Source organism: Eublepharis macularius, chromosome 12 (assembly GCF_028583425.1).
Source record: "Eublepharis macularius isolate TG4126 chromosome 12, MPM_Emac_v1.0, whole genome shotgun sequence".
NCBI classification, from domain to species: domain Eukaryota; kingdom Metazoa; phylum Chordata; class Lepidosauria; order Squamata; family Eublepharidae; genus Eublepharis; species Eublepharis macularius.
In genome coordinates, this window is record NC_072801.1 from 59,895,125 (window position 1) to 59,907,623 (window position 12,499).

The following is a 12,499-nucleotide window of genomic DNA, read 5'->3' on the forward strand; positions in this document are numbered from 1 at the left end:
TCCTTAAAACATGAGTTTTCATCAGGACCTACTGTCTGTAGTTGACCTGGGTTTGGTGCCCTCTCAGCTTCCTTTCCCTCACCTCCAAGATCTCTGCCTGCATTAGTTTGCTTCACAAAGCTGAAGTGGGTTCACAGTTCCCAGCTCCTTATTTGCAGTTCCTAGTTCCTTATTCGCAAAGCCAAACAAAAATATCAGAGGAAATTGAAAAGCTCTTCACCCCAAAATAAAGATTGTAGGAGCACATATCATACACCTCCATATTCAGCGGTGTCTGCCCTCTAAGGGAACCTATTCTAGGTCCTCCTTCAAAGTCCAGTTCTTGAGTTAACAGTCTCAATGTAGGGTGCCCCCAGAATAAATCAATAAGCAGAAAGGGGGGTAGCTGCACCCCAAAATAATCTTTGGATTTCCCCAAATCACACAAACCAGTAACCCAGAGAATGTGCCCTACAAAAGGACATGTGCTGGTGCTGATCCAAACACTGGTTCTGGAGCTAAGACCTCCTATTTGGCCTTCCTCTCAAAAGCTCATGCTTGTATTGGGAATTGCTGTGAATAAGGAACTGGGAATGGTAAAAGCCCTCTGCACCTCAAAACAATCTTTGGATAACCCCAAATCACACAGCCGGGAAGTCCTGAGAATGTCTCCTACAAGAGGACACGTGCTAGTGCTGATCCAAACAGTGTTTCTAGAGCTAAGACCTCCTATTTGGCCTGCATCCTAGAAGTGTGCACTCCTGGCACATATGCAATGACTTAACTTCTGAGAGTGATGTTAAAATCAGCCCCAAATGAACCAACGGAGCATTTGCATGGCCGGTGTGATGGCGTCAACCCCCGGAAGTGATGTTGTCACGCCCCCCTGGAGTGTACTCATTGTGCATCTTCTCAGGTTACCCGCTAGTGGTATGCAACCTCTGAGGGGCTTGCTACCTCCTGCCAATTACTGTTGGGTCGGCAAGCAACAAGGTAACACCCCAAAAGGTTTCCCACCACTGGTGGGCACCTGAGAACCCTAAATACAGGCTGCTGAAAGGCAGGCCAAAAAGGAGATCTTCGCTCAAGAACTAATGTTTGGATTGGTACCAGAAACATGTCCTCTTGTAGGGCATAGTCTCTGGACTGTCCTACTTGTTTTGTTACCCAAATAGTGGTTTCCTAATCAATTGAGGAATTTAGTTTTAAAAGATACAAGTGAGAGGTGGTAACTGGGATTCTCCACCTACGTTTACAGGGATTATTCCCTTATAGAACTCTCAAATAAGCCAGGCAGATATCCAACCAGAAAGATTTTTTTCTTGAAGAGAAATAAAATGGTAAGTTTACAGAAATCACACTCAGCAAACATACAAGGCTAACTATGAAAATCAGGGAGGAAAAGGAGAGAAAGCAGTTTATGAAGAGCAATAATTACAGTCTTGATGACAGAGGTTCATGAAGACAGCAGCAAAACTACCAGCATTTCATGAAGAGAAGAAGCCCAAATGGATTTGTATGTGTGTGGTGGGTCCCAAGTAGACATGGGCATGGAACAAAACAAAAAAAAACACGAACCACGAACTACAGAACTGGATCAGTTACAAACCAGTTTGTGGTTCATGGTTTGTGGTGTTTAAATGCCCCTTTCTAGCCTTAACAGCAGCAGGGGAAGGGGCAATTAACAGTTTAAAGGGCCCTTTCCTGCCTTGCAAGCAGCAGGTCCCTTTAAACTATCAGCTGGCAGGTGGCAGGGGGGGATCCCTGGTCCCAGCCCCAGCCCCACACTTACCTTGTCTTGCAGCGCAGTCATTCCTCTCCTCCCAGGAGGGGTGGGAAGGCCGTTTTTGGCCTCTTCTGTTGTCCTGGGGGCCTGCAGGGCCCTTAAAGGGGCAGTTTAAATGGCAATTTCCCTGGGGAAATGGCTATTTAAACTGCCCCTGTAAATACAACCCAACGAACCAGCATGGAAAGGAGTTTCCATGAACCCTGGTTTGCGAACCCCGAACTGGCCTGGTTTGTGGGGTTTTTTGGGTCGTATTTAGGTTTGTGCCCATCTCTAGTCCCAAGATGCACACACACACAGAGCACATGGCTGGGAGCCCAGTTACAGGGTAAAATGCTCCCTGGGGCAACCTGACATCTCTGCTCCAAAAACAATGGCTTAATGGCTGTCTCCAGAGGTGGACAATGGAGTTGGGAGAGGCTTCCTAAGGTGGACTATAGGAGTGAAAGGTGCTTGGTGACCCTTTGAGCACCAGATGAAAAAAAGCTACCAGGCTTGCTAAATAGCTTGGGTGTCACTTGGTATGTTGTAGAAGTGGTTCCATGCATTGGGTGTTGCTTGATTTTCATAAATATTTAATTTATAGTAAAAGATCAGATGGTGTGTAACAATAAAAAATAATATGGAAGCTAGACTGAGTGGAAAGCCTTACACGGACATTTCCTTGTGTGTTTTCTGATCCATAGATGAAGACAGCCAATAAAAGATGGTTATCTCAAAAAGGTGTAAAGGCGTAGGGAGTAGGCAGCTGTGCCAGGAAAAGGCTATCAGCATTCCAATCAATCTGTGGAGAGATGAAGGACCACATCTCAAAGCATGCTGTGAAGCCCATGGGTGTGATCATTGGGAGAAACCACGTGTTAAGCTGTTGCTGCTCCTTAATAAAAGGCTCAGATGGCTTTTAGTCATTAAGAGAAACTGAGGCAAACAGCTAGCATGGCAACTTGTCTGCGTTACCCGGGCAAGGTAGTGATTGTGACTGGTGGCACCGGTGGCATTGGCCTCGCCAGCGTGAGAGAATTTGGTGAGCATGGAGAGGACTGGGTCTGGATGGAGGAGTGGGCAATTTTGCCAGCAGGTGCTAGGGTCAAGCCAGCCACAAAGACAGGGAAGGCTTGCTCCCTAAATATCCAATCTGGAGGGGAGAGAAATTGGGAGGGAGGGAAATGTGCTATTTCTATCCTGAGAGGCACTTGTGTCTGTCCTGCAAGCACAAAAATGACTCATTGGAACCAGCAGCAGTGCCAGGGTTTTTGGCACCTGCAGCCAGCTGGTGGGCCGGGCGCCTGTGCGCGTGCACACAGACACATGCACTGGCCTGCATAATGTCACGTGTGATGTCATCATGGGTGCGCGTGCGCCGCCAGCCCGATCGCTGCAGTGGGCAGCTGGGACGGCACGCGGGCGGCTTCCGAGCTCTCCTGCTCGGTTGCCCTGTGCCGCCGCAGACTCCTGCCCGCAGCTGCTGCCAGACGCATGTGCTGGTGGCGGTGGTGGCAGTGTGGGGTGGGAGGGCCAGGAGGCTGCAGCTCCGTGGCATGTGCTCCTGCCCACCAGGCCTCCTCGGGTGCCCCCTCCGGCACCCCGCGCTCCGAGGCCACTGCCTACCTGGCCTCAATGGGCGCGCCGCCCCAGATTGGAACCTTGTGGCATACGGCCTGTGGACTGGAGACTTGTTAGCCTTTGACATACTTGATGTAAAAGCTGTAATTTACTTTGGGTATATTCCAGAAGTGATTCCTTGCATTGAAAACAGGTTCCAAGAACTATGTCTTTCTGCTGTGGTTTAAAAAGTGGGAAGGGGAGGGAAGAGACTGGAGGTGGCATTGTTTCTGATTTAATAGCAGGAGAAGCTACACCTCCTGAATATCAACCTTGAGTAAAGCTCTTGAAGCCCAGCCTGTCAGAATGCAAGGTGATAATTGTACTTCTGGATCTATTGTCTGACACTTTGACTGTGAGCCTGTGGCTGGAGAATCAGGTACCCATGTTTCAGGAGTAAGAGTGGCAGTTTTTTCTGGCTGGGTCTCAGTGTTGGGGTAGGCTTGACCTGTTGAATGCCTGCTTCTGAGGCTGCAACTAATTTTCCAAGGGGGTATGACAGTTGTGGTTTAAATAGGATTAGCAGATGTAAAAAGAGACCCAACCCCTAATATTTTAGACGGTGTAGAAGAGGTTTCCCCACCACCGAGGTTCCGTTGGAAGAGATCTGTTATCCTTATGCCCTCTTTGACGGTTCCTGAGTATATTTGGTTGGCCAATAAAGGAAAGAGGATGAGACAAAAAGGAAGAAAAAGGAGGTAGGGGGAACCCCCACAAGCTTAACCCAAACAAGCAGGGGGGAAATATAGAGGGGTCAAGTTAAAACCTGAAATGTAAAATATTCCTAAAGAGTATTTATTATGAATGTGAACAAAATATAGGTAAAAAACAAGTTTAAAACATAAGGCCTGAATGACAGTCTACATGCATATGCTAAGAATTGCTAAAACGATTTCCATACACAGATGATACAGTTCAATGACCAACACAAGGACAGACCATAAGCGTTTTGGCCCTAAGGCCTTCCTTAGTGGTCAAACACACTCACACATTCAGAAACCAATACAGATGCTTTATCTAAAACTCCTTCTGAGGAGCAATCTCTGCGGGCTGGGGAAATTGACAAAGCCTCCTGATCTGTCTTTCAAAACTCAGCTTGCCGGCTAACATTGCAACTCCCTGCCCATCCTTGTGTAATTCATCTCTTGTAGTTTAGCTCTCATTCTTATAAACAAACAAATAAATCTAGTTCTGTACATTTCTCTGGGTCAGCCAAGCATCTGAGTTTTGTCTTGTGTTCCTTTCTCCCCTTCTCTTCAGTTCGCCAAGGTGCCAAGGTGGTCTTCTGTTCACAAGCATGTGGAGGTGAGTCAAGAGCCACTTTCCTCATCCCCCCGGAAAGGTTCCCTGTATTTGCTTTAAAAATGCCACCTCAACAGTGAAACCTCTTCAGGTTACAAAGTAAAACTAAATCAAATCAGAAAGGCACACCGAATTTATTTAAAAAACAATAAAAACCCTGCAAGGTCATCACAAAAACATAAAACGAGGGTAGTTGCCTAACATGATTTATTTATTTTATGTATCCAATATTTATACTGCTTCTCTTCAGTTAACATCTCACTTAAGACTTCACACTAGAAACTGACTATAGTAACAATATCCCAAGAACGACCTCTGGTTTAGAAGTCCAAGTAAAAAGAAATGTTTTGACCTGGTGAGGCTCAAGGCGAAAGGCATTCCACAGATCTGGTGGCCACCCATATCATCCCTGAAGGCACGGAGAGCAAGGCTTCAGGAGAGCATCTTAACAGGAGGGCTGGACAATATGGGAGGAGGTGACCCTTCAAGGACCCCATTTATGGCCTTGGAGGTAAAAACCAACACTCTGCATTTACTGTGGCCAGGAACAGATAGGCGGCTAGTGGAGAACTCTGGGCACAGGGGGGAGATGATCCCTGTATCCAGCCCCTTACTCTCTCATGCTTCTAACATATATATTAGATTAGCAAATATACAGAAAATATGAGGTTGAGGTTAGTAGATACAGGGAGGAGAGTGAGCTGGAATGATAAGGTCGGAGCCAAAGTGGGAACTCCCATCTTCTGCTTCAAGCACTACAAGAGAAGGAATACCGGTAAAAAGTTCCGTTCATCAAGGAGAGTATAACAAACATACCAAGAGAAATATGCAGATGATGGAAGGTAGGAGTGCCAGACATTTTCTGCCATCTGGATACTCATCTGTCATCCCGTCGTTTCTCCTTGTTCAGTAGGCAACAGGAGACAGAATCTGTTCCCCCAAGGAGCTTCCACCTTTCCAAATAGACAGTAAGCAATCAAGCGGGGGGGGGGGGGGACAGGTATTCTCAACACATTTAGCAAATATGCTTGTGTGTATTTGGAGTTTTAGCACAGTTGGAAAACCAGATCCAGGGATAAATCAAAGGCTATGAAAAAAAGAAAAAGGATTGCAGATTTATTCCACTGGCAACTGTTCTGTTCTATCTCCTTGCAGCGGAAAGGGGACAAGCAATTCAGAGGGAGCTGCAGGATTCTGGGTGCCCAGGCGAGGCGTTCTACCAAGTCTGTGATGTCACCAATGAGGCAGACATACAGGTAGGCTAAGATTGGGTACACAGTGGTGCTTCTTTGGGGGTTCTTCAGCATTTCCCAGAAATGTTTTTTCATGTCTGTACCAAAACCATTATCCTTATTCTAATTCTCAGTTGTCTGAATGGATTGGGAGTGGCAGTATTCTTCTGGGCCTTTCCTCTTGATTTATGCTCCTCTTTCATACATTCTCTGTCACCGGCTGAGTCCTACATCTCTCCTCTGCTGAAGGGCTTGCATGGGGTCCTACTTGATTCCTCCATCAACTTGGAACTTCTAGTCCTCACTGTCATACATTATCCTTCCCTTGACTGATGCAAGAGGTTTCTAGACTCTGACAATGGGCTGGGCACAGCAGTTGAGCACAAACATTGCCTCTATGACTGTGGACCCTGTCAGGTTGGAGGCAGGTCACACAGTTCAGAGTTCCTCGTCAACCAAATACCTGAGCACCCCCTTCCCAAAGCCGCAGCTTGCTTTGCCCCCCACCCTTCATATGCACCCTCTTCTTTAGTTGCTGGGTTACACCTCCCAACCTCTGCCCTCTGCCACCATTCACCTGGCTTATGGAGGGGGGAAACCGCAGGAAATAAGACCAGGAGCTCTGGAGCTCTTTCTTGTTGTGCAGGGAATTATGTCATTTCGGGTGCAACTTGGAAGAGCTCTGGAGCACTCGCATTATTTGTGCTCATACAAGGTTCCCCCTGAGTGCCTCCCCCAACCCTCCCCCATCCCCAAGCTGGGCTCCAGGGTGGGGGGGAGGTGGATCTGGCAATCCTATTGGTCGCTCCTCATCTCCCTTCCTATTTGCTACCCATTCTTTGTTTCCCACGCTTCAAAGAAGTTTGGACAAGAGTAGTTCCAATTGTTTCTTGCACTGAATCACAGGACTATAAATACTGTTGTTATCCTTGCCCTGATTTCTCTTTATCCACTTTTCCTGCAGAGGCTCATTTTGGTAACTATAGAACGTTATGGATGCCTGGACTGCCTGGTGAACACTGCTGCAGATGGTGAGTGATTTTCAAACTGTTGGGCTCAGGGAAGAATTTGGGATGGATGAATCTGGGAGCAAGTGTATTCCTTGACTATTCCAGTTCTTGGATTTCATTTATTCAAAGAGGAGGAGAAGAAGATTCTGCAGGGGGCAGCAAGCTATAGCTAGACTAGGTAATAAGGGTATGTCTTCTTTCTAAAGGGTTTGTTTCTTCTCTGCCTGCAGAATTATATTTTTAGGCAGAAAGCTTTAGCTCTTCTCTTTGTTACCACCATTTTGTTAATACTAGGGGTTTGCGCTTCGGGTTTCCGATTCAGGTAAAATACCCAAATTAGACCCAATCTGTAAAGATTCAGGATTCCCAAATTGAAGCCAGCATGGTGGCCCCAGTTGGGAAATCCTGAATCAAAGATTCCCCAAAGCATTTAGATTGCTTCGGGGCCTGAGTTTAAAGGGCCCTTTCCCTGCCGCTTGCAAGTGGCAGGTCCCTTTAAACTTCAGCTGGCAGGCTGCCCTTTCCCAACACCCTCAACCCCCAGCCCCAGTTCCCCACCTCCACACCCCACTTACCTTGGCCCTGCTGCTGAGGTGGTGGAGGTGGTTGGCTGCCCAGCAGACGTGCTGGGGTGGCAGCAGCGGCAGTGGCTCTGGCCTTTCCCACCACCCTGCAGGTCCTTCTCGGTCTGTGGGCCCAGAGGAAGTGGTGCAACAGCAGCAGTGGTGGCAACTCCAGCCCTCCTCACCACCCTGTGGGGCTATGCAATGGCAGAGGAGGCAAAGAAGGCCCTTCCTGCCCCTCAAATGGCTGCCACAGTGGCCATTTGAGGGGCAGGAATGGCAGGAGGCAGCGGCTCCAGCCTTCCCTTCCACCGTGCGAGCCGCTGCGGGCCCAGAGAAGGAGGTACAGTGGTGGCGGCAGTGTTTCCGGCCCTCCTCACTGCCCTGCGCGGCCGTCTAGTGGTGGAGGAGGCAACAAAAGCCCTTCCTGCCCCTCAAATGGCCACCGTGTTGATCCAGAGGAGGTGGTGCGGTGGTGGCAGCAGGCCCTCCGTGCCACCCTGCAGGGCCACGCAGTGGCAGAGGTGGTGGTTCTAGCCCTCCCTACCACCCACCTGGTCACGGTGGGACGGGTTGGCTTGAACAGCTCTGGCATTCCCTGCCCGGCCAGTTAAGTGGGGTGTAGGGGATAGAGTGCTAAATGGGGGGTGAGGGGTGGGGGTGCGGGGAGAAAGCCTCCCCCAGAATCACTTTTGTATGCTCTGAATCTTTTCGGAGCATACCAAAGCGATCCAAATACCCAAATCCGAAGCAGCTTGCTGCTTCAGGTTTTGGGTATTCCTGAATTTTTTTCTCGCTTCGGGTAAACCTGAAGTGGGAAACCCAAATAGTTACTACCCTATCCAGTTTATTAATTTTCTATCCAGTCTATGAATGAAACTAATAAAGTTTTAATAAAGTATTTGTTCCTCTTCATTGGTTCAATGTCCTGGCCACTGCGTACACACTCTGCCAATACTAATAAAGTTTCAGGTAGCTGTGTACAGAGAAACTAAAGGAATCACAGTATCCTATTGTTTCTAACAATTTATATAAAGCTCTTGGAATTCCCTTCCCTGTGGCACAATGTCTCCCACACTAACACTTTCTTTAAAAAAAATAGTATCTTCTTTTAAAGAATAATTAAGTTGTGAATGTCTTCCAACATGTAGTGAGGGCCATTAGTTCAATTGGAGGATTAGACTGCTTCATGGAGGATGGATCCATTAAAGCATGATGATGAAACAAAACCTCCATATTTCTTTTGTTAAAAGTATTACTTCCCAAACAAACAAACAAACATGAAAACCATCAACATATTCTGGGACTGGGGATCTGTTCTCTTGCTCTTATTGGATCTTGCCTCGGAAAAACTCACTTCTCTTTTATATCCACTTGATCCTTTTCCAAACAGGTGAAACTGGAACAATAGATGATGTGACTGCCGAAGACTTCCGCAACCACATGGAAATCAACGTTGTGAGCTGTTTGTTAACCTCAAAGGTGAGCGATTCTAATGTATAACCACTTTTCCTCTTCCCTGGGGCTTAACTGGGGGCATATATATAAAAAAGTGAAATAGAGAAACCCCTGGAGTGGAATACGTATTAGTGGTGCAATGCTTTACCTGCCTTCAGTTCTCTGGTGCCCAAATCAGAATGACAGGAGTAGGGCCAAGACTGTACAACTGAGGACTTGCTTTGTACCCTGAGCATTCACTCTCACCATCTCCAGCTGCAAGAATGTTCACTTGTTGTGCTGCAAAGGGTCTTTCCCAATCAGCACTTTTAAAGTAGGAGGATTAATGTTCTGACTCCAATATATGACATCTTTATAAGTTTCTCTTTTGAGATCAGGCATACTGTTTCTCCTCATATTTTGTGTACAGTACGCACTGCCCTACTTACGGGAAACAAGAGGAAACATCATCAACATTGGCAGTCTTCGTGCTGTCATCGGAGGGAAGAATGTTTTGTCCTATGCATCAAGCAAGGTAATCCGATTCCTGACCCAAGGATAGCAGATTGATTGATAGCAGGTTGATTGACAGATGAATGTTTTCACAGTATGGAAGTAGACACTCTCATGGGCTTTGAAAAGCTCCACCTGCTGGCTCTTGTAAATTAAATTGCTACGAAAGTCACCAGAGGAAGCCAGGTTCAGATTTTTCAAGTCAGTTGGCAATTCTCATACATGAGGCTAAATCCAGTCTGTAAACAGTCAAGGTTTTATGGAATGTACATTTGTCTTCTTTTCACTAACAGGCTGAGAAAAGCTCAATTAAACCTCAAAAGTGAAACCATCGTACATCTTTCACCCTTACCTGCAAACCTCAAGTTGGGTTGCCAACCATTTGAGAATAAAAATGACACGTCTCTTTTAACATACACTTAATAGGAATGTTATTTACATTACATTACATTCACAAAGTGATGTCATTTACATCCGTACTATGAAAAGTTTTGTCCAGATGGAACAGGCTTTTATGGGGGTCGTGATGACAGATGCTGAAAGTCAATGCTGACAGATGAGGAGGTCTGGCCCTATACCCTGGATCGTCTCCTCACTAGGTTGCCAACAGGCCTTGAGAAAAGCGCCCTGTCCCAAGGAAAGCTCAGTAGCCACTTGGATTGTAGACATTATCACAAAAACTTCTTATGCTCATCAGACTGTAGTCAAAGGCATAAAAGAAGACCAAGTCATTTCTGCTCAGTTGGCGACCTTATTTGTGCCTTTATCTTGCAGGGTGCTGTGATCGCAATGACCAAAGCCCTGGCCATAGACGAGAGCAAATACGGAGTGCGAGTCAACTGGTAAAAATAATTATCCATACAGGTTGCCCGTAGTGCACATTGTGATGTGTGGAGGAATATCAAGAAAGAAAGACAGGTCCTCCATATCCCAGTGCTAGAATCTTAAAATCCAGGTTTTTTGCTAGAGAGAGAGAGAGAGAGAGAGAGAGAGAGAGAGAGAGAGAGATTGTAAGGAATGGTAAATGGGAATTGGCATTCTCTGAGTGCATCCAAATGATTTGGATGGAATCAATATCTAGAGAAGGTATAATTAGTACAAAGTCTCCACATTTCTCGTTCTTTATGAAAGAGAAACACAAGGAATAGATTTGGCACAAAATATGATAACTTCTACAATTACAATTTAAAAAATTAATCCCATTGTTTTCAAACCTGGTTTTCCTTAAAGCTGTGTTTAGGAAGAGTCTTTAAAGATGAGTGTTCATATCAAACCATGTGACAACACCAAAGCACCAAAACTACTGCACCATGTGGGAGGTTGTCTTCCTACTAAACGGGTCTCTCCCAGGTGTTGCACCAATATAGATAAAAGCACATGACAATAATCAATACTGAGCAATACTAGGCCAAATTCTTGATGAACTTTTAAACTTTGCATGAACTGTCTGTGTGTTTTTTTTTTCTATGTGTTAGGCAATTCTAACAGGTGTACTTTCATCCTTTGACAGTCAATTAAAATAGTGGACTCTATCGAGATTAATGTTCCTCTATCAGAGATTCAACCAACGATGATCTCTCAACTTAACTTTTCCTGACACTTCTCAGAGATTTATAGTTTTGTTTATAAGTTTGAGTATGGCGTAATTTTTTACTAATTGGAAGGTTGTACAATAGAAACTATGAATATTCAGTGAAGCATCAGACCAATCATTGTTTGTTTGTGCTATCATGTGAATAGACCTTAAATATGGTGAGGTATAAAATTGCAAACACAGATAGAATGGTAGAGCTCTGATGGCAAAGTAGAAGCTTAGTTTCAGACATGGGCAAAAGCTCGTTACACAGGTGTGCAGAAAAGTACAGCTTTGTAAATCAACTAAACAAAAAAGAAGAAACTGGGGGGTGAGGGGTGGGATTCAAGCTTCAGTGACATCCAAATCTGCTCCATGAAGCCCAGAATGTAAAAAGCAGCTGAGAGTCAGATAAAGGAGAAAAAGTAGTGGGGGGAGAGATCAACCTGCCTCGGAGCTTCCAGAATCCCGGAGGAGGAGATTTGGTGAAGCCGATAACAGCCCTCCAGTGATTTCTTGAACGCCTGCACATTGTGTAGCAAACTATCCATACTTTTTAAATAATTGATTTAAGTTACCGCCACTACTTTTTCTTGTGCCATAACCCAATGATTTCTTAATTCTGCATGACCTGAGATTTCAGAGGCTGAGTTCCCTTCCGTATTTTCCTGGGATGTATGAAGGAATAATTATGCATAAGATTATAGGGTGAATCAATTCATATATAGTATTAAATTGTAAGATGGAACTTAATGTCTTTCTAGAAATATGGAAGACACTTCTTTAAAACTCATTCATTTGGAAATATGTTTCTTGATATTACATGATACCCCTGCCCTTCTTGTTTTAATTCCGAAGCATTTTGAATTCCAGCCTCTCACCAGGTAATATCTGGATTCCTTTGTGGGAAAAGTATGCCAGTCAGAGCCCCGATCCAGAGGCAACAATCCGGGAAGCCGAATGTCATCAGGCAAGTGCATTGCAGGGAAAACAGGAGCGAGGGGACAGTCCTTCTGATTCTGCCATCCTTAGGGTGGGGGCAGAAGTTCTCCCTGAATGGTAACTATAGAGACCAGGAGAATATTGCAGCTCTGCATGTCAGTGGAAGCAGAAGTCCTAAAGAGGCTGGCTACAGAGGGTGGATCCTCTTGGACTTCTGTTTCTCCTATAGAAGAAGCATCCCTGCTGAACTCCCTCCCCAGGCACTGTCTCCTGATCTCCCAAACCACAACTAGCAACCTTAGCTCTACCATGGCCTCTACTCAGATGGCCCAGACTTAGCCAATCTCAAAAGCTAAGTTGGGACAGCTCTGGTTTGAACTAGGATGGGAAATTATCAAGTATATCTAGAGTTTCTACCCAGAGGCATGTACTAGCAAACCCCTCTGAACATCTCTTTCCTTGAAAACCCTGCAAGGTCACCATAAGTCAGTTGTGGCCAGGGCCGGTGCCACTATTGAGGTGGTGAGGCGGGCGCCACGGGCACTGGAGTGCCAGAGGGG

General features: G+C 45.9%; 1 protein-coding gene across 1 annotated transcript in view; it reads left to right on the forward strand.

Moving 5' to 3' along the window:
• Window positions 1–2,701: 2,701 nt before the first annotated feature.
• The window catches only part of LOC129339518 (uncharacterized), a 33,491-nt gene continuing 23,693 nt past the window's right edge, over window positions 2,702–12,499 (forward strand). Inside the window, exons 1-8 of the mRNA XM_054994099.1 lie at window positions 2,702–2,789; window positions 4,628–4,672; window positions 5,825–5,925; window positions 6,866–6,932; window positions 8,868–8,956; window positions 9,342–9,446; window positions 10,199–10,266; window positions 11,871–11,967. Coding sequence (XP_054850074.1) covers window positions 2,702–2,789; window positions 4,628–4,672; window positions 5,825–5,925; window positions 6,866–6,932; window positions 8,868–8,956; window positions 9,342–9,446; window positions 10,199–10,266; window positions 11,871–11,967 — 660 coding nt within the window. The remainder of the gene's footprint in view (window positions 2,790–4,627; window positions 4,673–5,824; window positions 5,926–6,865; window positions 6,933–8,867; window positions 8,957–9,341; window positions 9,447–10,198; window positions 10,267–11,870; window positions 11,968–12,499) is intronic.